The following is a 27172-nucleotide window of genomic DNA, read 5'->3' on the forward strand; positions in this document are numbered from 1 at the left end:
CACCCCACTCCCCGTCCCCCACGGCCAACTCCCAGCTGGAAGATGAGCTGTTGGCGCTGCAAAAGAAACTCAAGGGCACTGAAGATGAACTGGACAAATACTCCGAGGCTCTCAAAGATGCCCAGGAGAAGCTGGAGCTGGCAGAGAAAAAGGCCACCGACGTAAGTTCACGCACACAGTGCCTCCCTCACCTCCTGCCCGCGTGGCCACTCTGCGGTCACCACAGGGGCCAGAGCAATGGAGGAGGGTCACCTCCTCCTGCCAGACACCTGCGCATAGCTCCGCCATGGCCCAGAGCACTGGATGCTGCCTCAGACTGCTACTGCACACGTTCATTTATATTTCATCCACTCCTCTCTCTCTTTTTCTCCTTCTTTGCCCCCACTCATGGGGGTGGAAGTGGGTGGGTGAGAAGCTGGGAGAATAGAGCAGCTGAAATTGGATGTTGGTGTCTCCCTGGTGGCAGAAAACCTCTGAGGTGTCATCACCAAGGTTTGTACAAGCACAATGCCTAGTTTTTTCACTTTCTTTCCTCCCCCCCCCCCATCTCTGGTGGGTGGGAAGGCCTGTTTTTCGACTGTAGGTCTAGTTAGGATATAGAGGGCCTGGCCTCTAGATTGAACGAATGGCAGGGAGCTACTTAGAAGGCTGAGCTGACAGTGGGTGCGGAGACACTTGAGGCCTGCTTTCTCACTAGGGAAGCCTTAATCCAGCCCTTAAGATCTGCCTGGGAAGATGATACTTGCTTGGGTCTGCAGTCTGAGGGCACTAGATCCAGAAAGTAAGCTGTGAGTTATATATAGCTCAGTGCTTTATATGGTATAGTGAGCTAGCTGCCCCCTGCCCCTCCTGCTCACCCCACCCCCACCTGTCAGCCTTCAGCCAACCAGCACATAGTTTCAGGGGTGATGCACACAGGCAAAAGCTCTACCAGCACTCTGACCACTTCCCTGTGGAGGAATCTTTTTAGCTGAAGAGCTTGCATCTTCCTCTGCAAACGTAAAGACAAGCATTAGATTTCCAAAGGACTTCTTTTCACACCATTGGATTGCATTCCAGAAGCTAATTAAGCCTAGAGACCCAATTAGGAAAGAATTCCTTCGGAATTTGGGAACAATTCCAAGAATGTATGAGCACCAAGAAAAGCTATGCCCAAAAGCTGAACTACCAATATGGCAGAATTTTTTGTCTGAGGGTAAAATGCAAATTGCTGGAGGATCTTGGGTCTTGAATCAGTAAAGGCTTTTTGTGGTATGAAAGGCTTGAAATGCTGTAAATGAGAAATCCAGACATAGGACATTTAGAATCTGACAAAAAAAATTTAAGTGAAAATCAAGATTCCTGGAAAGGGGGTTCAGAGAAGCACTGATTTAGCTAAAATATTTAAGTTACAAACTACCTGGCTTTAGAAAAAGTGCCAAAGAACACATATAACTCTGCCTACTTTGTATAATGTAGATCAGATGTCTGCTCCGTATATGGCTAAATGGAGGATGTCTGTCTCCCCCAAATTCTCCAGCAGGACGTTTATTTAGCTTTTTCAAAAGAGCCGCTGATAGATCAAGGAGAGATATTCCTTATAAGGAAAAGAATGCAGAGAATTTGAAAATAGCCCAGTGAGGCTGAAGGCAAGAGAAGGAGAAAAAAGTTACTACAATTCTTAAGGAAAAAAGATCATAATTATTGTGACCATGTAGTGCTACAGGTTTTTATTGAAAAGTTTTGTTTAAGGGAGCCTTGGAATGAGGTGGGGCAGAAGTGGAAAAGAGGATATTTAAAGCCAGCTTGGGGTGGCAAGGGCAGGGCCAGCAGGGGAGGGAGAATTCTGAAACGTGTTTTGATTCTTTTTTTTTTTTTCCCCCACTGGAAAACTGTCTCTAATATGGTACATTTGAGGGTAGTATATATTGTTCATCTTCCCCTTTAAGACATTTTAGCTTGTTTGCAACCTGTAGGGATGTTGTGGAAGTTTGTGAAAAAATGCTATATTTAGAGTGATTCCTAAGTTGTAAAAATAGTGTACTTGAATAGGAAGAGACAGATGTCACTAAAGAAAGGGGGAGATAGGATAGAAGTCAGCTTCCTGAAGTAGTTTCATATTACATTTGTGATTAGGACATTTCACTGTCATTACTCACCACTGTGAAACATTTTTACATTTTTTTGTCTTCTGCTACGACTAAAAACGTTTTTCTAATTTACCAACATACTTTACAAGTCCTGTTCTAGAAGTGGGCTCTTCCTAGCTTAAAAGGTTGTAATTCAGGAGGTAGCAATCCCTGATGGTTTGGTTTGGTTTTGAATTTTTTGTTATCATTCTACCCTACGTGAGGCTGAAGGGGATGGAGGGCTCCATTTTCTCTCTGGTTCCCGACCCCTTCCCCAATAACTGTATGTACCTGACATTTGTAGTACTGAAGTTTTTATTCTCTGTAGGTTTTGCTTCCTAAATCAGTGATTCTCAACCTTATCTAAACAGCATCTCCTAAGGAGGTTTAAAAACCCCAAATCCAGGCTGCATTGCAGGCCAATTAATTAAGAATCTCTGGAAGTGGAACCCAGGCATTATTTTTTAAATACCCAGGTGATTCCATTATGCAGCCAAGGCTGAGAACTGTCCTAAAATCTTCTATAATGGCATCAGCATGAAAATGAACTCACCTGAAACTGACTTTCCCAGGTGTTTGAAAAATAGGACATTAAGTCACTAGTTGGCTGCTTAGAGCACTTGCAAATGTCCAGCAATTTCCCTGGCTCCTCCTGGAGGCTCCTATGTGTCCCCTACCCTCACCCTCAAAGTAGGAGGCCCAAGGTCTGTACTCCTTTAGGGGTGGAGTTGTAACCTCCTGCCTCACCCGATGAACTGTGTGAAAACAAAGCGAGAGGCTCCACCTACAGGATGATGAGGGCCCATGCTGGGGTTTCGGAAAGAATCAGCAGAGGCTTTGAGAAAGCCCTTAGAAAATGAGTCAGGAAAGCAAAAGAGGTTCGTTGTTAGGACTCTGAAGGAGGAGAGGGTTGTCAAATCCTTTTTCTTTGTCTTCATTATTCCCACACTTAAACACATCAGGAACTGATTTAAAGGGCTCCTGTGAGAAAGGTGAGGAAAGAAAGGCATGAGACTTAGCAGGCATTTAAAAACGCACCCCCAAGAGGTGAGGACCGTTCCCAGAGATTGTGTCCGCGTTGGTTTTGGTTCAGCTGTAGCCAGAGGCTCTCATGTTCTGTAGCCTTCCTTGGTGTGCCTTTTAAAGTCCAGCCCAAAATTGATCAGATTCCAGAAGAGCTCAGAGGCTGGCCTAAAACCAGAGAAGGTTGTAACCAGAAGGGACCCTTGAGATGATTGTATTTATTGAAAGTGAGCCCCAGGGAGGCTGGTGGGCCTGAGATCAAACAGCTGGTTATGGGCCTGATTGTTAAGACAGTGTGTGTGTTTATTAACTAAAGCTATCATTTGAGTTCTTAACTGTGTATATACAAGGTATTGTGCTAAGTGCTTTATATTATTTCATAATCCTCACATCAACCCAATGAGAAAAGTACTATTAAACCCACTTTTACAGATCAAGCCCAGAGAAATCATTTGTCCAAAGTCACACAGCCAGGAAAGAACTAGGATCCAGACTCTAATCTAGGAAGACTGACTTGTAGAATAGGAGGTTTAACCACTGTTATATGTTAGTAGTTTTTCACTTCGTGAGTTTCGGAGGGGGGCGGAAGGCTGTTGTGGTTAGATCCTTGTGTTCTGGGGTTCTTTACAACGAGCAACAGTCCCTGTGGGGGCACACTGATGCCCCAAACACCTCGCTCCGTTTCTCTCCCTCCTGGGCCTGGGAATCCGGTACTCGGGAACGGAGCACTCCCGCCGCCAGTAGGCGGCACCATCGCCCTTAGTAGCCAGGCCCGTTACTCCGGGACAACTCTGAGTCGGGGAGGGGCGCTGGGAGTGGAAGGGAAATCCCTCGCGCAATGGCCTCCCTTCCTGCAGGGCTCAGCCGGCCATGTGCCCCGCAGCGCGCCCCCAACGCCGGCCAGCCCCGCTGCAGAGGGCATGCGCAGCGCCTCCCGCGGTTTGCAAATTCCCGGGGTCGGCGGCGCGCGCCCCGCCCCGGCGTTGTGCCCGCCCCCCGCACTCGCGCACCCGCCTGCGGTTTGCCTGCGCTGCCTGGGAGACCACGACTTCCGGGCAGGTCCTGGGCCGCAGGGGGCGCCGCCGTCTGGCGGCGAGACCTGGGCGGGGCGGCCGGGCGTTCCGGGGAGCTGCAGCGGCAGCCTGAGCGCAGCAGCCGGCCTCTCCCACCGCAGCCCGCCCGCCGCCACCCCGCACAATGGCGGGGAGCAGCTCGCTGGAGGCGGTGCGGAGGAAAATCCGGAGCCTGCAGGAGCAGGCGGACGCCGCGGAGGAGCGCGCGGGCAGCCTGCAGCGCGAGCTGGACTACGAGAGGAAGCTGAGGGAGACCGTAAGGAACCCACCCCTCGCCCACCCCCCGCCCGCAGGCGCCTCCTCCCCAGTGGGCCCAGCCGCGCGCCGCAGGGCCCTCGGGAGCCCACCTCCCCTGCCCCCACGCTCCGCGGCGCACCTGGCGCACCTGGGCAGGCGGCGTCGGGCTCTGGGGAGGGGCCCTGCCCGTTCTTTGCCCTTCTCGTCTCCCTGGCTAAAGTAAAAGCTCCGAGGGGAAGCAGGAGTGGTGTGGAGAAGGTTCTGGAAGCAGCCCTTTCCCAGACGGAGCTCCATTTCTGGAGCGTTTGCGTTCGGCCCGGGTGTCTCAGGTCCTCCGGGATGTGCACTTCGCGCCGCTGGCATTATTTACTCGGAGGGTGGAGAGGGAAGAGGGAAATCCTTTCGGAAATCCGTTCCTTTGGTAAGGGGCGCCGACAGGTCAAGTCTGGGACACTGTGCCCGACGTGGGGACCCAGGGGTGCGAACTAAACACCAACCCCGTTGACCCTTGGTTTTCTGGACGTCTGTGCCTCTGTGGTGGCTGAGACATTGACAGCGCCAGGTTCTGACTTACATAGTTTGAGGCCCGTTGAAACATCATCCCTTTCTTAACCATCCCTCCTCCAAAGTTTTCTTATACAGCTAAATATTCCTTTGTTACCGAGTCTTGAAAAAAGTTGGCTAAACGTCAACGATTATTGGGTGCATTCTCTTGCCGGCTTCCCCCTCCCTCATGTTGAATGTAATACCTGGCTTCCTCCCTTTCTCCTAAGGCAAATGTATCCAGCAAACAGGGACAGGATTTCAGGGGTAATTTAGGCGTTTGCTATTTGTTGTTTTTTGAGAGCGAGAGCGAGAGAGAGGTGTTATAAATCAGGATACTCAAACACCTTGGGAATTTTATGACAAGCGATTATATGGTGTCCAGCTGTGCTTACTATGGGCCTATTCTCAGTTGACTCCATCATATTGGTTAAGTGTACACCTGGCTGCAGACACTACAAGACCTGTTTTGCATAAAATACTTAGAAGCAAATCGCTCCTCTTAAGAGGAAGTCCTAACGAGGACATTTCAGATAAAATACGGGAATGAGAAAATCAATAAGCAAAAGATAATCATTTTCTTTAGAAGTCAAGTCAGCAACAGTCCCATGGATGTCTCTGAATTTGGCTGGGCGATAAATTGATTCTGACTCCCTCTCTTGATTGGCTAGCTGTTGTCCTTGAATCATTAGAATTTATGGAACACGATGGGTAAGACCAAGAACTCTGGACCCAGACTGCCAGGGCTTGAATCTTCCACTACTTGTTACCTGTGAGACCTAGGGCAAATTCACTTCTCAGTCTCTAGGTTCCCTAATTGTAAATGTGGATAATAATAGCACCTGTGTGTGCTGAGGGTGAAAGGAGTTAGTGTGTATAGAGAAATTACAGTGGTGTAGACACAACAGAGTAAGGGGCTCTGTGTCAGCTGGTGTAAAACTGCACAGCACTTGGCATAGCTCATTGCCCCTTCACCTTCAATTCCGCACTTATCGAAGGGTCTTGAAAATGACCTCATTACATTACATTTTAAAACATTTAAATATTTTATTTATTTATATATATATATTTTTTTTCTTTCTTTCTTTTTTTTCATATCCTTTTCGGAACTTGAAGAGAGGACATGGGCAGATTGGAAGGAATGTTTGGTGGGTCAAAGTGGTATTAGTGGTAGAAGTCGGTAGAACTCCCCTCACCCTAAGAAAGGGAATCTGTGGTCCTGTATAGGAGAGCCTTTTATGAGTCCTGGCCTAGTGACTGATGTTAAATAAAGCAAATAAATTGTATGAAGGGCACGGTGTTACATTTATACTCACCTTCTCTTTTGTGGTTTTTGTAACAGTGATCTTCCTGTGCCAGTTGCCTAAAGATGATACTTTCATTCTTTTCAAAGCTTTAGATTAAAAGTAGCTTAAATAACTTGCAATTTTTTTTAAGTAATTTTTGAAAAGCCTATCCGGGTGATTGGACACAGAACCTTTTTAAAACAACTTGACGACTGGGTCAGACCACTGAGAGAATTTCAGGTGGAGAGTAGTTCCTCGCTTCTGAAGCTGGAACTTAAAAGATTATAGCTAATTTAAGGTGGCTTCTTGGTGGTTGTCAGACACAGCTGTGAGTTAAGCAAATAATCACAGTTTCTCTTGGCAGCAGAGATGAAGGTTTAGTGACAAAGTCATGAGCCACTGCAGAAAATATTTGAATGGAGAGTTGGCCCTAAATTCGAATTCTCAAAAGTTCAGAGAGGCTGTAGTAGTAAACTGACCCTAAATATACCAGCACTTACCTTAGAAAAGTCAGCCATTCCTTATTTCCTACTAGTTTGCTTTTCCAGGGTGTGTGGGCCCTTCACATTTTTGGAATGAGACTACTTTGCTTGACGTAATGGTTGACTCTAGGCCTTGTGACCCAAGAGGGTTTTGTTTGGTTTTGGAGGTTTTTTTGGAGTTATTTTTGTCATTATTAAAGGAGAAAGTAGCAAAAAACAAAACAAAACAAAACAAAAAACAATCCTTTATCCCTTCTGGGTAATACCCAGCAAACAAGTCTTAAAAGTTGCAGCCTGTAGGTACTTAACTGGTAACTTTATTAAATCATGAGAAATGACCAATTTACAAAATTCCTAGCACTTTCCCTGTTTAGAGCTGGTAGATATTTCTGAGACCTGGAAAGGAAGGGTGCGTTTTGTGCTCACATTGGCACCCCCAGGGTGGCAGTAACTGGAATATATACATACTCTCCATTTCTGTTTTCATATGTAGGCAAGGCCAAGGCCCAACAATGCCCTGTTCATGTCCGTTCTCCCTCATTATACAAACATGTCTCATAAATTACAGGCTTTGGCACAAATAGAGGAGGCTGTGTTTATCTGTTATCCATGGGAGTGCCCCTTAATGTCATCAGTGGTTTTTTTCCCCCTTTCCTTACCATATAAGGGCAGGAGTTTAACTTGGCTGTAGTCACTTGGTCTTACACAGCAAGTTGGGTGAAACCTTCTTTGTATAACTACAGTTCGCGTGGAATAAAAACGCCTGACCTTTGACCATCCCACTCTGGTTCAGGCAGGACTTGGAAAAGATACTCCAGAGGATTAATTTTTAGGATATAATAATATTCTTCTACAGTTATTTTTTTCTTAATAGTCTTAGCTGGAATGCTATTTTAAGTAAAAAATTATTGTTATTTTTATTTATTTTTTAGTTGTGTTGGCTAACACAGCTGGATGTGTTGAAAATCTAGGCCTTGTAAAAGTTTTCTTTCAAATATGATTTGGAGTAATATTTCCCTCTATGGGGCAGGCATGCCCTGATTTCTGTGTAGTGCCTTGCTGGGGTGTCCAGAAGAGGGAAGGGGTGTGCCCGCCCTTGTTTTCTGGGTAGGTAGGACCTTTGCAGGGGAGGAGACAGGGCTGCCTGCTGCAGCTCTAAGGTGCCTGGTAGTGGTCCAACAACACATCTGGCAGGAAGACAGTTGGTACCCTGCACTAATATAGCAGTCTGTTTTCTGAGTAGCTCATGACTTGTTGGAACATAATGGCACTTTTGAAAGAAAGGAAACCAGCATCCCAAACTGAAGGTCTTCACTGCCCCTGTTGTTTGAAGACACTAACCCGGCACACTAAGGGTGATTTCCATGCCTGGAAATAATTGGCCTCTGGGGTCTTGACCCTTCCTAAACGTCTTGTTATTTATATCTGCTTTTTAAATAACAGATGGTCGTGGGGCTATGGGCTTGTACTGGCAGAGGCAACAGCAAGTTAAGTCCTAAGTGGACAGCCCAGGTGCTGTGATGAAAGGAACCTTAGAAAATGTCTAAATAAGCCTCAGAACTTGGAAAACACATGCCAGAAATAAAAGTTAGTGAACTTAAAGATATGTGGGCCTTTTGAACACAGACCATAAAAAAATAAAAAATTAGAGAAAGAAAGAAGCGCCCTTCATTAATTTCTGGAATTCAACATACCTTGAATTCTAGGGTACCAAACAAAATTGCAATCAGACCAGTATGGTAGGGCCTGAGAAGCCAGCAAGAGTCCAGATTTTTCCCAGGGGAAGCTTCCATAGAGGTAGATGTACCCCCAGACTGCTCTCAAGCCTGGGCTGTAATCTGCACACCCCTTTGCCCTGCTCTGAAACCTCTGGGACAGCAGGCATTGGCTTCTGGGACTGAGAGCAAGTGCTCTGTGTTCTTATGTGAGCTGTTACCCGTTACTGTTACTTAATGAAGTTTTCAATCTTATACCACAGCTTATTTCCAAAAGGATTGAGAGGACTTGTTCAGGGGATGACATTTAATACAGTAACTGTTCTCCTAGTCCTGTTTAGGCTCTGTCGCCAGGGGCCGTTGTGTGGGTTGGAGAGTTGGGGTTGGAGTGGCTATAGAGAACTTCTCCCTCTGACATATGAAGAGAGAAGACTCCAAGAGTGAGAATCACTAACCCCAGGGCTTCTGTGAGGCTACAGGAGGCAGTGAGAAGTGACAGTCAGCTCACAAGGAGCCTGAAGACTTGGGTTTTAGTCTTGTCTCCCTCTGATTGCTGGTGACCTGAGCATACTTCAGCATTCTGGGTCAAAGGTCCTACCATCCTCCTATTTTCTTTTGAACGAAGAGCTAGGAGCGTGATTCCCAGCTTCTTTGGGTGATGGGGTGTGGAGGGTGGAGGAGTGGAACAGGTTGCTTATTTATAGTGCAGATTCCTGCCCTCCCCTCTAACCTCCTGAATCAGAGTCTCTAGGGTTGAAGGCTGGAAGTTTGTGTTTTTAATACACATCTCCTCCTGGATTCTGACACTCAGCCAGTTTTGGGAACTACTGAATGATGCCTAGCGAGAGGTTTAGCTAGCGCTTCCAGCTAGATAACTGAAACCCCCCTTTGCAGACCACCCGTAGGTCTGCTCTCTGTGTGCACCAGCCCAGGCTCCTAGGACAGATCTCCATTCCAGTCATGGCTTGGGTGCCCTGTATGAGTGTTCCGTGGAAAACAACCCATAATGTCAAGGAGTGCAAGGGCCTACAAAATATTCCTGGGGGACAAAAGAGTTAGTGCCATTTATAAAACAGAAAGAATGTGTGGGGGGAGGGGCACAAGAGGGAAAGCACAGGTTGATGAAGGGACCTCTCAGGTAGGGAGATCTTGTGTGCAGAGGTGGAAATGAACATGGCTGCTGCCTCCTTACTCTCTCATATCTCCACTGTGTGGGAAGCTGGGGACCTGGACTAGCCTGCCACCCGGAAGTTTCTTTCCCGGGATCGTAAACAGTCTCTGTGAGTACAAAGTTCTGAAGGCTGGGGCCCAGATCGAAAGCAGAGCAGGGAACTTAAAATGTGGTCGCTACAAAAAGTGTCTTTGAAAATCTCATTGACATTTCCGTGGCCACACCACCTGTAACAAGGATACTTGCCTTTATATTAAAAATAATTATAAGGAAAGAAAGGCGGCGGGAGGGGGGGGTTACCTTTGAGTACATAATCTAGACACTCTGTTGAGGTTTTTTAGTTTTGCCTTTCTTCATTTTTGGTTTTAACTTTCAGAGTTGCTTGCTTATTTCCTCCCATTCATAAAAAGAATGGAATTTTACTGGAATGGTAAATACAGAAAAGTGAACAAAGCCAACCTGACCCCAAAAAAATTCCCTTAATGTATACTCCTTCCAGTTTTTTAAAAATAGGGCTAGACTTTAAAGAGATAGTTCCCTCTACTTAAGAAATATGTTATCCCTATTTCCCTTACCCTTCCTCCAGAAAAACCAAGTCACCTGCCGCTCAGACTTGGCAGGGCCCATTACATTACTAGCTGTGCACCAATAATGATTTACTTCTGGGCCAGTACTGTTGTAAACCATCCTCAGAGTCGCTTCCCATGTCCCCCTGCTCCCTGCCTCTGTCAACCAATTATTACTACATAGCTAAATTTTGATGAAATAAAAGTGTATTTGAATGTTTTTATAAAGCATCCTTCACCATGGTTGGAAATACCCCAGTCACCTCTGTTTCCCAAACAAAATTTGGGACTTAGAATCTTACAAGTCTAGATGAGCAAAGAGCTGAATGTTCTTGAGTATTCCTTTGATTTGGGGCTGTAATCACAGTCTCTCTCTAACTACATGTGCATTTCAAACTGTGTATATCATGGGTCCATGAGCGAAACTAAGGAAGTTGCATTTGTTTAAATTGGGTTGGTTTTACTCGTTTTAGTCAGTAGATATTTACTGAGCTTTCCACTCTGTGCCATGAGTCCTTGCACGTAAGAAACTTACATTGAGTAAAGGTAGGAATGTAGATAGAGAACTAGCATAGGTCCCTAAGTATGTATTGTAAGTTTTAGAAAACCCCATCACTCCATGATAAGCAAACCTTCAGATATTCAAAATGGATGAGGATGAAGAAATGGTACCTGATTAGTAAATCCCATCTCTGACTTCCATGAATAATATTTAAACAGCCACCAATGCAAGTGTATGTAATGGACCATCACAGTCTCGGAAGGGTTCTGAGGCTCATAGTAACAAATGCTTATAACAGTAGGTAATCACTGCATCCCCAGGAAAGAAACATCTTATTTCAGAGACAGATACAAATAAAAACAGTGTCTGTACTGCTTTTCTCCTAAGGAGTTTGAAAGTTTTCTTGTACCAACCTTGACGGGTAAGAAATTAAATTCCAGTAGGCTTATGTAGGAAACACTTGGGAAATTTGTCTTGGCCCTGTTCCAGGGTGACCATTTACTCTAGAGGGGGTACTGAAAGGGGGTGGGGAGGGAAGGTGCTCGATTTAGTTGTGTCTGTATGGTGTGTATTTTAGAACCACTAAATTTTGAAATAGTTCCTTTAAAAGGCCCCTTTGAGAAAATGGTGTAGAGAAAGGAGAATTGAGGCTCCCGCGTCTGATTTCTGGCTGGACTGCTCTTGCCTTATGTGACTGAGCCTCAGTAAGCCATGTCATCTGTCCACACCCATCTCGGGCCCCCATTGAGTGAGGTGGCTATAATGAAGCTCTCCTTTCGTAGTCAGGTAAAGCCAGTGTGTTGGAATCTATGGACGAAAGGAACCAAGTGAGAGAACGTTTGCTAGTGGTCCATCTTTCCAATGAGAAGGGTGCGTATGGATTTGTATATATACAAATGTGGACACTCCCTGTATAAATCCATGTATGAACGTATCTGAGAACTCCAAAGCTGGCCAGGGCTTGTAATGGACTTAAAAGTAGCGAGCTCGCCACGAGGCCAGGCTTCCTGTCTGAAATCAGTGTTTTATTCTCAGCCGCTTCCTGAAGGCGCTCCTCTCACACTTTCTCCCCAACGCTGAAATGCCTTTCGCTCTCTCTGCCCAGGCTGAAGCTGATGTAGCTTCTCTGAACAGACGCATCCAGCTGGTTGAGGAAGAGTTGGATCGAGCCCAAGAGCGTCTGGCAACAGCTTTGCAGAAACTAGAGGAGGCTGAGAAGGCAGCAGATGAGAGTGAGAGGTGAGGGCACCTCACCCAGCCCCGCTTTTAGCATCCGCCTTTCCTCCTGGTGGAGCGGGAGGGCGTCTCTGGTCTTTGGGGTGTAAGAATTTTGAAGTCCCTTGAGATGGTTTCCTCATTTGATCCCAGGTACCACTTCATTGGTTTTGTTCGTTTAACATAGGTGCTTTTAGGCGAAGTACATAGAGGCTTTAAACCCCAAGGTTACAAAGAAGGAAAGGATCCTCTTCCTGCCTTCACAGAGCTCACCATCCAGCAAGGGAGGTGGATATGTAAACAAGAAGTGCTAGGGATGCAGGATGGTTCTTTCATTCCTGCTGACCCTTCCCACCCCCCCCCAGCAATTATGCATTTTTTAAAAGATAACTTTGTTTTTAAAACATAACCAAGGCGGCTTAGACTTAGTTAAATGAACTGTGGACTATCAGTTGTCAAATAGCCCAACACACAGGTGAAAGAGAAAGCACAGATAAAACAGAAATATGATCTGCAAAAGTAAATTGCTTTGGACTTAGTAATGCTGATAAGGCACACACACACATAAATACAGTCAGATACTCATGTCTCCTGAGTCCGCTCCCTCTTAACCTGCCTCTGCCTGACTTACTGCTCCAAGACTCGGCTTTATGGGTAGTGAAGGAGAACCCAAGGCCATTAGACCAGCACGACTTCGTGTATTCTACAAGGCATTTCCCTTATGCTCCGTTATTGAAGTTAATGTATTCATCTGGCATCGAAACACCCCTAGAAAGACTCTGTGAGAATAGAGAGAGTTGTGCTGCTTGAAGGATGACAGAGCAGTGTGGTGGCTCCGAACCCTGGAGGTGTAGATCTGTGCTGTGAGCTGGACAGGTGAATGCAGTCATTCGTTCTGTTCATTTCTCCACCTTTCAAGTGACTTTCGGCTACCTGTCACCATAGATAAAGAGTGATTTCAGAATTTAGGAGTAAAAAAGCATTTTAGCTCAAGTTTTCAGCTCATTATTCACTGCTGCTTATTGTTTCTTCTCTAACCAAGAGTTTTGAATTCTTGGAGGTGACTCATCATCTCTAGCAGTGTACACACATACCAGTGGTTTTGTGGCTGATTTCTTCCTGAAATGCACTTGTTAGTGAACCTAAAAAGCAATCTGGCAATGTTAAGACTTTGGAGTAAAAAGAAATTGGGAGATGATTGACTCCAGTCCTCCCCTGGTTTTACAAATGAGAAAACTAGGGCTTAAGAGACCCATGTGGCCTGCCCAGTCTCATAGCCAACTTACGGCTGAGCCGAGACTGGAACTCAAGTCTCCTCAAATACATTGTAGTGCTTCATCAAAAAGTAGTGGCTTATTTATCTTACTGCCTACTTAGATTTTGGCCAGTGAATCCCATTTTAGCATAACTTGTTATTCCATAAATCTGCAATACAGATCAGTTAACAGCTTCCAAAACTTAACATCATGACATAGGATCCAAACACACCTATCAACATAGGAGCTGGTGTCAGTCCAGTCTCTCACCACCTCTAGAGTTCCATTAAAGGCAAAATTCATAGTTTCTTATCTAAAGTATTAGATTGACCCCTGTGAAACTGCTACTTTTCAGGTCTGACATGGTCAAATAACAGCAATTTTATATGATTCAATCTGGTATTTACATTGTGGCAGATGAGGTAAAAACAGTTACCTTCCTTGTAGAAGGAAGTACATGAAGATAAATTTGCTTTTGTTCTAACTTTGGTCTGTTTTCAAGTAGAAACTTCCCACCAGGAAAGAGAAGAAATCCCATGATTTCTATAGCAAGGAAAGCATGCTGGCCTCTCCTGTTTTTCTGCCTCCCAGTGTCAAACAGGATCCTGACATGGTAGCTTTCATTTCGCATTAGATTCCTGGACAGTTTCACCAGTACCCGATGTGTGAGGTTTTGTTCCCAGTAAACAGAAGTGTGTATGTATCTTCCTGCCTTCAGTTGTGAAAACTCTTCATGGCTTGGAAAAGAAAAGCTCTGTGCTCTGTTTTGGTCTGCCAGTGAATCCCATTTTTGTGGGTTTGTGGAGGTCATCTCTAAATCTTGGGTCTTGGTGCTTGTCCTTTTCAGAGGTATGAAAGTCATTGAGAGCCGAGCCCAAAAGGATGAGGAGAAAATGGAAATTCAGGAGATCCAACTGAAGGAGGCCAAGCACATTGCTGAGGATGCCGACCGCAAGTATGAAGAGGTAGGTTCTGGGGCCCAGAGCCTCAAGGACCCAGCAGCGGCCCGGGGTTGGGGGAGCCTGGGTACAGCCTTGCGTCCTTCCGTGCACCAGTCTGCCGCCTTGGCAGATAGGAGTGGTTCTGCAAAGCGGAGTTCTTCGTCTCCAGAAAATGGGTCTTATTTGATCCTGCTAGGGGATCCCAGGCTTCATCGTGAAGCCAGTCGCTAGCGCTGAGAAAGACCAAAGCTTCCCCCACCTGTGCCCCACCCCGCACCCACCCAAAAACTAGGACAAAAGAGCTTTGGCCGGGAGAAGGGAGAATTGGGCCTCTGTGTCTGTGGAAGGAGCCCTATGCTGTCACCATGCAAACAGTTCTGAGCGTGACTCACTAGCACGGTCCAGTTCAGGTAGTGCAGAGATATGGACCATGCAGTTGCTCAGTCGATTCATAAAAGACATTTTCAATCTCTTTCCTCAAGGTGGTAGAATCCCATTATCAACACAGGTTCATGGGTGAATCAGCCTCCGGTCATGAACCATGAAAACCACCTCCTGTGATAACAGAGCCAATATGACTGTTAAGGTTTTGATTTTGTCCTTGTACCATGGCTATCTTGAAATGGCAATAACACTCCTTTTATTATTATTATTAATTATCATTACTATTTCCATATTGCACTATGCCCACTAATTTTGAAATGCTTCAGAGGACCCCTTCTTCTCTCAGGCGCGCTCTTCCACTGAACACAGACTTGCCTTCATGAGTCATCTCACCAGCTCATGTCACCTTAGCGTCTCTTGCTATTCTGTTGGCATTTTCAGCCTCCTCCACAAAATGGAGATTGAGGTACAGAGCTCTAAATTGGTGGAGCTCTCAGAATTATTTTCAGTGTTTTCTTGGCAGCCCCTACCTTTTCAGCATAAAGCGCATCATGTCTCATCATACTGCTATTTTTGAGACTGTGACTTTCATATTTCTCCCTCCTTCCACCCTTTGGTCTGGCTGCTATGTAATTATACAGACTGCACCTGGGTCAGCCTTGAAATGAGTCTGCCCACTCATAGCTAACCATTCTGGGTCTCTGTGAGCAGAAACCGCTGGCTTCCTCTCCATTGTCACTCCTGATGGAGACTTGCTTCTCTCTGGTCCAGGAAAGAGGATCATCTTATTTGTAGACAGTATCCTTTAGGAGCTGATGGATAAAGGTCCCATCCCCACACCCCCTAACTCAAAGCTTGCAAGCCCCATGGAATGTGTGTATTGTGTTTGCCCTGCTGCAGGTTGCCCGTAAACTGGTCATCATTGAGAGTGACCTGGAGCGTGCAGAGGAGCGGGCCGAGCTCTCAGAAGGGTAAGCGGGCCTGGCGCCAGGAGGCCGTGTGTGGGGTGCTGCAGCGCGGTGACTAAACAGCATGACCTTCTGGCAGCTGCACATTTACCTGTTTTCGGCCCCGGGCTCCTTATGTGCTCATTTGCCGTGGATGAGCCACGAGTCTGGAACACGGAGGACTTGTGTGGGGTGTCTGTATGAATGCGTGTATCACTGCATGCCTTACCTGCACACTGATTTTGAGAATGGCCTTGTGCATTTCCTGTGTCCACTAACAGCCAAGTTCGACAGCTGGAAGAACAATTAAGAATAATGGATCAGACCTTGAAAGCATTAATGGCTGCAGAGGATAAGGTACTGATGGCTCATGTGTGGTTTTTAGGTTTAACTGCAACCCAGACGTCTTTCAGCTTCCAATACCTACTGGTTCGTTCGGTATAACGACTGCACCTTCACTACACCCTCTGCTATCTTATATCTTGCTTTAAGTGCTTTCTTGGGTTCTTTATACTCCTTTGTTTTCCTTCATAAATGCTCCTCGGTGCAGCCAAAAAAGAAGCCAAATAATCACACTTCAAAGTTGTTGGATTTTGTCACCCAGCCTTTCTGCTGTTGCAAGGTTGGGGGACAGTGTCCTTTTGGTGGAATTGAGCGTTTTAATACCCGATGATTTGGCTACTTTACGGCAGCCCTTTGTTCTCTAGGACTCGGTTTTCATTTTTTCCCATCCTTCTCCTTTGTCTCTCCTCCTTCCTCTGGCTTGTCTCCCACCCTTTCTGCCTCTGATCGAAAACATTAGCAAATGTGCCGAGCTTGAAGAAGAGTTGAAAACTGTGACGAACAACTTGAAGTCACTGGAGGCTCAGGCTGAGAAGGTAGGCCAGGAGCATGGTGTGGGGGAAAAGGCATCTTCTAAGGGCTACTCAGAGGACACCCACTTTTTCTCTTCTGAGGCGCTCCCAAGGAAAGCAATCGTGCACTAGGCATTTTAATAAATGGCATCGTCTTGAGGTGATTTCCTGATGGTTATTGGATAACAGATTCTTTTTTTTTTTAATAGAGAATATATTTTAAGTATGTGAGTCATCTGTAACAATTTAATTTAAGCCAAGTGCCAAATAGATGTTATCTTGTTCTTACCCCATGTAAAACAATAGGCAGGAAAACAGAGACTGTATTGTAGTATGCCATTTGATCTCGGAGGCTCCGTTACCTCCTGAGAGCCTCAACATCTGGTGGCTGGGCTGGAGCTTTCTTTGTATTAGAAGCCTTGAGTATAGAGTGAGCTGTGGCCTGACATCTGGAACGTTCTTTCTAATTACAGTACTCTCAGAAGGAAGACAAATATGAGGAAGAGATCAAGGTCCTTTCTGACAAGCTGAAGGAGGTAATATTATGAGTGTTTTGGGCGAAGCCAACAGGATTTTAAATGAGAGTGTTTTTATGGAGCAGGTCAGGGTTTTTTCATTTTAAAGTTGTGCTCCATGTCAGGCATATTCAAAGGTGGTCTCGGAGTTAATGTGCTGCGCTAGCTGCCACCACTAACTGTGGCGACTGGCTGATGAGTAGTTTCGGACCTATTTTATGGATCCTGTGCTTGAGTCCCATTCTCTAATTTTCCCTATATTTGTAGCTACTGGACATCTCAAACGTCCCAATGTTGATTGAAATAAATTGAATCATTGCAGGCTGAGACTCGGGCTGAGTTTGCGGAGAGGTCAGTAACTAAATTGGAGAAAAGCATTGATGACTTAGAAGGTAAGATCTTCAGTTTTGCTTTTAATTTAATCCTTATGGTTGAATATTGACCTGGCCAAACGGTTTTCTAATCCAAGTGCATCCACCTTGATACACTCCTTGGCTCTTGCACTTTCCTCCTGTCTGTCCTCGGGGTTTTCATTCTGCGGCTCTTAAACTCTTGGACCTGAGTCCTCTGCTCACTAGATGACTGTTAGCCACGAGGTGGGGGCACATCTCTTTTTGTAATGGCAGCTGCCGTCCAGTTTTACCTCACCCTCCTCAGAAGTGTGGCAGGGCTCTTTTTCACTGCGGGTAAGGTGGTTATAGGTGAGAATGACTCGTATATTTTCTATTGTTAGTGATACCTCCTAATTGTCAGAAAGGTATGGATTTGTTCTTAGACACAGCCCATCTTCTTCTAAGTATGAATTCAGTATAAGGGTTTGGGGTTTTGTGTCATTAGTTATCTTGGCAAATGCTCTATATTCTGAAAGGGGAGTAGGAGATAACAGGGCATTCATTATATTTTGAGGTTATACTTAAGCATTTCTCCCATAAGATATTTAGGTTTTATTGTAATAACACCCCCTCTGTTTCACAGAAATCCTAAATGTTGAGCTTGGAGGCTTGTGAAAGGTCAGCCGTGAAAAAGAAAAAGTACATGAAATATATACATCCCAGGCGGAAGGAGCTAGAGAAGGGACTAGAGATTAGTGCAGATGACACCCAAGCTAGTGGAGCAGAGAGAATAAAAGTACAGCAAAGTACGGAGCCATCAGTACAAAAACTACCTTTCAGACTTGGCACAACACCACCATAAAAACTGTGGCTGTCCTCGCTTGTCAGGCCTCCTGGACCACAACAGGGCAGCTTGAGCGGGAAGACCACAAGGAGTAGTTTACATCGCACTAAGAAATGCATATCCCAGTGGTCCCGTTCGGTCCGGAAGTCGGTGGTTTGAAGGTGGAGCCAGAGAAGGATTGTAGACTATAGTCACAAACTGTTCTTCCAAAACACTGCCCTTGGATGTTTTTTCCACTGTTTATAGTTGCAGGTGGCTGACTACTCCAGTGTAATTAAAATATAGCTCTAGAAAAGAAAGACATTCTATTATTAGCCAGGAGACAGCCTTCTGTGGTTTTGTTTCGGGCTTAACATGGTTTACTGATTTACCTACCATATTTGTTATGATTTTCATATTGCATCTTTCTTGTTTTATTTTCTAATGGGTTTTGTTCTTTTTGTTTTTGTTCCGATTCATTTAAAAACAAAACGCACGCCTCCTGCATTGGCCACCTGCTGCGGCACCAATTCCTTCATGCATTGCCCTTTTCTTGCTGCTGTGTCGGGATGGCGCCCATGCCACCCTCACTCACCCTTCATCTCTTGATCACTCTCCATGTCCTTGCACCTCTGCCTTCCACTTCCTGGTCATAGACGAGCTGTATGCTCAGAAACTGAAGTACAAAGCCATCAGCGAGGAGCTGGACCACGCTCTCAACGATATGACTTCCATGTAAATGTTCATCCACCCTGCCTGCTCACATCCGTGCCCTCATGCTAATATGATAAACTCACCACCACTCCCTTCTGTGCTTCCAGAATCTCTGTCTTTACACCTTGCTGCTTACTCTCTGCATAATCTTGGATAGCCATTGTTTTTTCCCACATTCTACTAATACCAAGGCCAAGTAGATAAAATCTGTATGTATAAATCGTTTGCCTCTCAGAATCCATTTATTGCCCAATTTCTAAGCTAGGTGGTTCCCACCCAGCAGTGACCTGGAATGTGGCTGACTTGAGCGCCGTCCTTTTAGGAAACTAAACTAGACTCAAGTAAAATGAGTAGGCCGTGCAATTATGCAGGAACTTCCCAAAGAACTATCAAAAATTGTTTTCCTGAGACTCAATGAGATAAAACGTGATCATTTTCAAAAAAGAAATATAAATTTAAGAACCCTAAAGTGTCAGGTGACTGAGGGTCTGAGGGATAGGAAATTGATGCAGTACAGCCTAAAGAATGGTGCTGTAAAAGGTCACCTCTTCCTAGAATTCTCTAATGAAGAATTCTATATAGAAGTAAATCCTCTGCTGAGTAACCAAGGCTTTAATTTTCTATGTTTATATAAAAGAAATTAAAATACCCCCAGTAAACACCACAACCTGTGACAAGGAAATGGGTCATAAAACACATTGTCCAATATGAATTTGGGAGTTAGTGGCCCAGCTCTTCCTACTGTGAGGCAGTAAGAGTTGAAGTAAATAGTCTTCTTCCTATGAGAACCTTGAGCATACACAACTAATTTACATACTACTAACCAAACCTAAACATTAAACTTATTCTGCCTCTTTAAATTCTAACCTGGAATGTTTGACAGGGGGGTCTGTTATTCTAATAATCTAGCACTGAATTCCAGATAAGCTGGAAATTTCATTTTCCAGGCCCACCTGTCCTTCCGTTACCCATGCAGAAACATGGTAGCTTGAAGAGTGTGGCATGTGCCTGCTGCCTTACAGCTTAGAGAATCTCCACACATGGAGACATGGAGACATGATGGTCACCATGGAAACTAGAAAGCATTCCATCTTCTCTTCCCTCATTTGTAAACGAGGGGGGTGGGTCAGATCATCTGTCTGCAAGGTTTTTTTTCCATAAGACCATAAACATGGTGATTCTATGGGAAACACTTATAACATCAAGTATGATTAAATATTCTGAAAGGTGGGTTTAGCTCAAAATTTGCTTCTAAATTCTGTTCCTGGGTCTTCTTAAAATGGACCCTTACCCAGAGGGGGCCTGTGATGCCTCGGGTCCAGGGTCCAGACGCTGGGGGACGAGGACTGACCCTCTCCCTCAGGCGTGGCTGCCTGCGGGTTTTGCATGTCTGCTTCTTGCCTGTGTTTCAAATGCTGTTCTCATCTGTTAGTCTGATTTTCCTCTTTTCCGTTGTGCCACTTTGTTTTTTCTTTTTCTCCCACCTTTTCTCTTCATACAGATAAGTTTCTTTGCTTCACTTCTCCCAAGACCCCTTCATCAAGCTGGACGTTCCACCTCTCTGAGCTCTGCAGTTTGTCTCTTCCCCAGCTGACTCTGGTTCTTGCTTTTAGCGTCCCGCTTCAGGGCCACACGCACACTGTGCTTTTTATTGTACAGGAGCTCTTCATTCAGTGTAAAATAAACACTGTGTAAGCTATTTCTGTTTGCTATTCTTTTTACTTATTTATTGACATTTTAGTTTCAACACTGAATAAAATTACAAATCTGCTTCACGCATGTGAGGGTTAATTTTTGGCTGCTTTTTTTTTTTTTCATTCTGAACATTATACATTAATATCACGAGTTTCTAAGGCAGTAGTTTTTTGTGGGACTTTAAAAAAAAAACATTCGTCCCTGGGTCCCTCTCAGAGTTTTAGTTTCCAAAGGTTAGAGTCAGGCCCTGGGCATTTGTGGGGTTGCTGTGGGTTTTTTTTTCTTTTTTTTTTTTTTTCGTTTTTTTGGGGGAGGATTGTGATGGTAGTATGGATTGAGAACCACTGCTTGTTGGAGTCGGAAAACCCACCTTGAGCATTCTACCTCTGCCAGAGGTTTAGTTTGGGAAGTGGTGAGCCCTGTGTGTTAATATTTAGATGGCCCTGCTTTGGAGGATGTGGCTAACCATTGAAATGCTCCAATGAAGGCCCCGTCGCCATCCCACACTGCTAGGAAGTTTACATATTGGGAAAGGTGAAAAAGAACTTGGATTCAAACTATGTGAAGCTGAGGTTATTGTTGATCCTGCTTTTACAGTGTAAAGAAAAATTACAACTTTTTAAAAAGATTTTATTGGGGAATTGAGGGAGGGGAACAGCGCTGGGGAATCGGGGGAAGGGAAACAGACAAGTTGCTGTCCTGTTGTTCTTCAGTCCAGTTGAGAAGGACGTTGCCCATGTTGGTATTATCGTTGCGCTCTTCCCGGGTGAGGCAGATCAGTCGCCGGCCTCTGGATGGCCACTCACAGGGGCTCTTGGCAGCTCACACCGGCTGCCGGCCACACACGGTAGCTTATGGCAACCCACTGCAGCAGGGGCTACAGCCTACGCCGTCGCCGGCGACTCACGGCAGCCCAGCTCCAGGTCGAGCTGTTGTTCACCATCTTAGCTGTAGAGGGCAGTGTCACTGGCCCTCATATGTGGGATCCGAACCGGGGCCCTCTGGCATCCCAAGCCAGCTCTTAACCAACGCGCTGCTCAGCCAGCCCGAAAAATTACAGCTTTTTGAAAGTGTATTCATTACTTAACCACCGTCATTTTGATCATGAAATGACATCTTAGGTTTTCTAAATATGATTATGTTCAAGTTGAGATTTATTTTTGTGCTCCTAAACACATCAAGTATTCTTTAGGAGAGATTGTGCATGCATAATTTTTTAAATAATATCTATTTTTTTAAAAAATTGTGGACACTTAAAGTATAGCCATTAACGTTGATTCTCCCCCCCCCCCAAATGTAGTTATTGGAAATTGTTTAGAATACAGTTATATTTTATTTGGGCTTTACTATTTCAAAAACAGCAATTAAATTATTTTTTTTTAAGAAACACATTGCAAAATTAGAACTTTAAAATGATGTGGACTTTTGTTTCCTAATTTCCAATATTTCTCCATCCTTAACAATCAGGCTATATTTCTCCTGTGTTTTAAATTTGGATGGTTTCATTTGTGTGCAGTTTTTGTTAGCCTAAGAGGTTTAATATACCACTATTTATACTCAGTGTATACTCAGATAGATTTGGACAAGCTGAAAATAAAGTCAGTCACTCCACAAAGACTTCAGAGTAGCTAATACTAAGAGGGTTGTAAATTAAAGTATTTTGGTGGTGGTATGGTAGACTTTTTAAAATTTACGTTCTGGATAATGTCTCTCCCTTGAGAGCATGATAAAGACTTCTGTAATTTCATGTTCTTCTTTTCTTAAGGCTCCTTGCGTCAGTTCTTGCCTTGTTCTTTTTTAAATTCAGACTAATAGAAGTGGGCCCTTCTCTGAGTAACTCTGCTATCTGCAATAGACAAAATGACCAGTTTCAAAGTTCTGCTGAGCATATATATAGTTAATTCTGGAGGCACATCTGTTGTTTTGAAACCTTCCCAGAGATGTTCACACTTTCTATAAGTATGTTCTACAAGGGGAAATGGGCAATTGATGGATTGGGTAGGCAAATCTGGAATAGCCCAAGAAGGTATAGGTATACACGAGGATACATACCATGTTTCCCTGAAAATAAGACCAGGTCTTATATTAATTTTTGCTCCAACAATCTACATTTATTCATGTACAAAAATCTACATTTATTCAAACAGCCATGTCTGGCTGACGATCTTAACTGGGGCTTATGTTTGGAGTAGGGCTTACATTATTAAAAGCATCCTAAAAATATCATGCTAGGGCGTATTTTCCAGTTAGGTCTTATTTTCAGGGAAACACGGTAGCAAATTGATTTTACCAAGAAATTGTCAGAGCCCAGGCTTCGAGTTTAGCGTGCCAGGCCACAGCTACAGCTGCTTCAGGAGCCTTAGTTGGACCAAACCAGAAGCATTGCTCAGTCTAGGCACTAAAGGCCTCAGACATCTGGGTGATAGAACAGGAGGGGAAAATACTTCCAAATGTATAACCGGTTCTGGTCCCTGCCCTCGGACCTCCCAGGCATACCAGCTCCATGTCGGCTGAAGTGGAGCAGGTCCAAAGGAGAATGTGATAGGAACAGCTGTCATTTAAGCTGAATTCACATTGATCCTGTGGATTCTCTAGAGTTTCGCCAAAGTTCTTCCAGCTTGGCCGGACATTGGCTCAGCAAACAGACATACTGCCTGCCTGTGGCAATAGTTCCCCAATGTGATAGTATGAATGTACTGATGCGATTTAGGTTTTGCAAGCATATGTCATATGCAAGGCACTGTGGATGGTAGTGGGGATGTGGTAAAGAGATGAACCAGAAATGTTCTGTGCCCTGGATGAGCTGGCCATCTTGTGGGAAGATAGATGAGTGAAGTGAGTCTGAACCAATAGATGGTGTGCATTTAGAGTCATAGAGGAAGAGAATAATTCTGACTGGGAGCTACCTGCAGGAGGTGACATTTGACCAGGGTTTTGAATATTCAGAAAATTTGGATAAGCAAAAAGGTAAAGGCAGAAGGTATTCCAAGCTGGAAGGTGTAATGAATATAGCATCCCCCGCAGCTCCTACCATTTATAAGAGAATGATAAAATAAGAATTGATCAATTTCCCAGTAGACCTTGGGGCTAGAGACTGCACATTTTCATTTTTCCCAGGGGTAAGACTGTCAGCTTTTCAAGATCATTAAGTAGACTTTCTGGGTCCAGGTTGTCGTCATCATTCAAAACAATCATGTGTCCTCCAACTTTTCCTGGTAGGTGCCAGGCTCTTGTCATTGTATGGGTGCCCCCTGGACATTCAGATAAGACTGGCTCTTGTGGTTGGTTTCCTTGCCATGTGAGCAGATTATTTGCCAATGTGTAAAATTTACATCACACTGGTCTCTGTGTAGATGTTCAAGATTTTGTTAATTTTATACGCATCCATCTAGCACCAAACATGAATGCCATTTTCAAGAAATACACGGTGTGATAAAAAAACACGGTGAATGTTTAAATTAAAAATTTTTTATTACAGTAAAAGACACATTGCCATTGATCACCCCTCAAAATACTCCCCCTCGCTTCAAACACATTTATCCCTCATTCTTGCCACTTTCTGAAGCAGTTCTGGAAGCCCTCTTTAATGAGTGTCTTTAGTGGCACTGGCATTGCTGCCTTGATGCCCGGAATCGATTCAAAGCGCTTACCTTTCATGGTCATTTTGACTTTGGGGAAGAGCCAGAAGTCACACTGTGCCAGATCCAGTGAATAAGGTGGATGAGGACACACCATAATGTTTTTATTTGACAGAAATTGCCGTACCAGAAGTGATGTGTGACACGGAGCCTTTCCTTTGTGATCACAAAATAGGCAAATGCTGCTGCCAAATACCATCCAATGGAAAGCCAGGGATCTTCATTACGGGAAGCGGCATATCGAACCTTAGTGTGTGACAAGTTTCAATTTGTTTAGTGCAGTCAGTCGGGTGTGAGCTACGGTTGAGAGAAGGTGTGTCTTATTTAAAGTGTGCCATCAATCACCCACCATGAAATGCTCCGTGTCACACATTGCTTCTGTTATACTGTATTGTTTGATCACACCTCATAAGCTGTGTCAGTTTTGAGTGGAAATAAGTGTTCTTTTGCTGTTTGAGTAGGGTATCAAAGCTGTAAGAGTTGAGAATTTGCACCCTGTATCATGGTTATTGGGAGACAGGGAGAGGGAGCTTAGTTCTGCATTTCAAAAAGTGTTAATGCAATAGTGGTAGCCCCCTCTTGATACTACCTGAAAGGAAAGCCGGCCCTGGGAATGGAGATGAAAAGGGTTCTGGGACGAGGTGAGCAGAAATTATCAAATGGAAGCTTCACAGTAAGATCTCCACTGAGCCCTACCAAGGAGCAGATGATATGCTGGGCTCGCCTCCAGCCCTGCCTGGGTTCCTCCCTTGCCAGAAACTGCATTCGGCTCATTTCACACAGTGGTTGTCGTGAGGTGCAAGAGAAACATCCACTCTCTGCTCAAACCCTGTTGCTCCCCTCCCCTCCCCTCCCCTCCCCTCCCCACAAGAGAGAGATTCTAGCTCTTCCTAAGTCTACCAGGCCTTTACCATGCACCTACCTGAGCACAGGACAGATGACCATAGGGTAAGGGTATCCTGCTCAGCACGTGACCAGTGTCTGAGGTATCTCTGTGTTCTGTCCGTTAACTCCATCTCTCCAAGTCTAGCTAACCTCTCTTCTGCCTCTTCTTTCTCTTCTGCTAACCTGCTTGCTGACCTGTACAGATCAACTCTACCAGCAACTTGAGCAAAACCGCCGCCTAACTAACCAACTAAAGCTGGCCCTGAATGAGGATTAAACTTAAGTGGGAAAGAATTTGGGCTGAATTCTAGGAATGGAGCCCATGGGCAGAAAATCTAAGACTGACTGTCATACCTTCAACTATAGGGTTGAAATCAGTTGCTTTTGGCCAAAATGTACATGAAATGATTGAGCTGAAAGGCTGGCTGGCCTTGCCTACAATTTCCTCGTATATCTGAAATAATTCAGTTCTCTTTAATCCCAAAAGCTTTATGGTAAAATGTATACATTACGTATATAAATAAATACAACAAACAATTCACTCCTCTTTGCAACAGTAGGTCCTCTTGTTTGAATTAATACATAATGAAGACCCCTCCCAAAAAATGTTTTCTATTGCCTACAGAGAACTGAGTCCTGCTTTAAGTTAGAAAGCCAAAGCAGAGGGGTGTGTATGTGTATAACTATATATATATATTATATATGGATGTAATATATATAATATGTATATATGTATCCCTATTACATATTCATATTCCTACCTTCTTAATACCTGGTATAGTGTTTGAAATATGATTAAATGTACCTATGCTTGGGCAAAATAGCTTTTGAAAACAGGAGCTCATGTCAGAAGTCCCTGATTGTCTAAAAGGTATGCTTTTATTCAGTCTAACTGTGTTGTTGGAATCTGGTGAGAATGTCATGCTGATAATAAATAGAACACTAAGAGTAGTAAGAGAATGTCCTACTGAAGTGTGCATGAAACATGTTGATATTTTTTTTTAATGAGCAACAGAAATAAATCATTTCAAAAGTTATCAGAAAACCTATTTACGTCATCTTTGTTTTCTGTGAGATTGTGTTAACAGCACAACTCCCAGACCTTTAACTGCCTGTACCTCAGAAATGTCTGCTGTTATTAACTTCAGTGCTGCAAGCACCTCTCCCCGTTCCCATAGCACATGACCAGTGAACCTTCACCAGAGCCCACCTGGGTTTTATTCTCAGCGTGGATTGTTGGTGAAGGTTCACCTGCCCACTCTGTGAGAACCTGCTGTGCCTGTAGTTCCTTCAGGTCAAAGACGGCTCCCCTCTTTGTAGGTCCTTGTCTGGAAATGAGTAATGTCTTACGAGCATGCCTGATCCTAATCGTCCCCTTCTGTGTTTGTGATTGATGTTTGCCTGCCTAAATGTACAAACCACCATTGTGTCCAAAGTGCAGCTATTCATGACTTAATTTTCTAATCCCACCACAGAGAAAGTGGCTCATGCCAAAGAAGAAAACCTTAGTATGCATCAGATGCTGGATCAGACTTTACTGGAGTTAAACAACATGTGAAAACCTCCTTAGCTGCGACCACATTCTTTCATGTTTTTGTTGTTTTGTTTTGTTTCATTTTTAAACACCATGCTTACCATGAAACCCCTTAAATGCATTTTTATTTACTTTTACCACTGTCACAGAAACATCCACAAAATACCAGCTAGATCGGGGGGGGGGAGGGGGACACACGAAAAGGCAAGCCCGTGTCAGAGCAAGAATGATATAAATGTGCCATTTCCCAAGTTGACATTGCCACACCTTGTAAAGAGTTTAGCAACACCGTATGCTTAGTCAGCCTAGGAATCCTCACTTAAAGCAGAAAGAGTTTGACTCAAAGTGCCAATTGTCTATTCAACAGGAAGATTACTATTGGAAACAATCAGGTGTGGATTGGTGCTACTTCAAACAAAAAGTCCCACGGTGGTCTTTCATTCAATATTGGACAATTTTGAATTCTGTCCAACAATAATTTATTTTGTCTTGAGTTTTCCTATGAGATGAGACTATGAATTCTGTATGCATGAATTCACTAAAGCCAAGGGTTTGTAAGCCACGCTGCTCTTTTTAAGACGTCTGTTTCCTTCTAATTGGTACACTTGCAGCTCATTACAATTCATAGGATAGCATTCGATGTTGAGTTCCACTTTTTTCATTTCTCCATGTTAAACTGAGAGATTTAGGCACTTCGTACAAATGGTAAAGAAAAGAAACATTTTCTTAAGAG

General features: G+C 44.4%; 1 protein-coding gene across 16 annotated transcripts in view; it reads left to right on the forward strand.

The window, feature by feature from the left end:
- Positions 1–26637, forward strand: part of TPM1 (tropomyosin 1) — a 28044-nt gene extending 1407 nt beyond the window's left edge. The window contains exons 2-10 of one of the 16 annotated variants that reach the window (XM_019650788.1): positions 36–161; positions 11812–11945; positions 14025–14142; positions 15403–15473; positions 16252–16327; positions 16777–16839; positions 17141–17210; positions 18630–18708; positions 20189–20386. In XM_019650788.1, the coding sequence (XP_019506333.1) occupies positions 36–161; positions 11812–11945; positions 14025–14142; positions 15403–15473; positions 16252–16327; positions 16777–16839; positions 17141–17210; positions 18630–18708; positions 20189–20192 (741 nt within the window). In that variant the 3' untranslated portion in view covers positions 20193–20386. Of the gene's footprint in view, positions 1–35; positions 162–4085; positions 4461–11811; positions 11946–14024; positions 14143–15402; positions 15474–15730; positions 15807–16251; positions 16328–16776; positions 16840–17140; positions 17211–18629; positions 18713–20188; positions 20463–25108; positions 25955–26380 lie in introns of those variants that run through there. The other 15 variants (XM_019650791.1, XM_019650798.1, XM_019650800.1 and 12 more) reach the window with 15 other exon arrangements.
- Positions 26638–27172: the final 535 nt, after the last annotated feature.

The sequence above is a fragment of the Hipposideros armiger genome, unplaced genomic scaffold (assembly GCF_001890085.2).
Source record: "Hipposideros armiger isolate ML-2016 unplaced genomic scaffold, ASM189008v1 scaffold_147, whole genome shotgun sequence".
In the NCBI taxonomy this organism is placed as follows: Eukaryota; Metazoa; Chordata; class Mammalia; order Chiroptera; family Hipposideridae; genus Hipposideros; species Hipposideros armiger.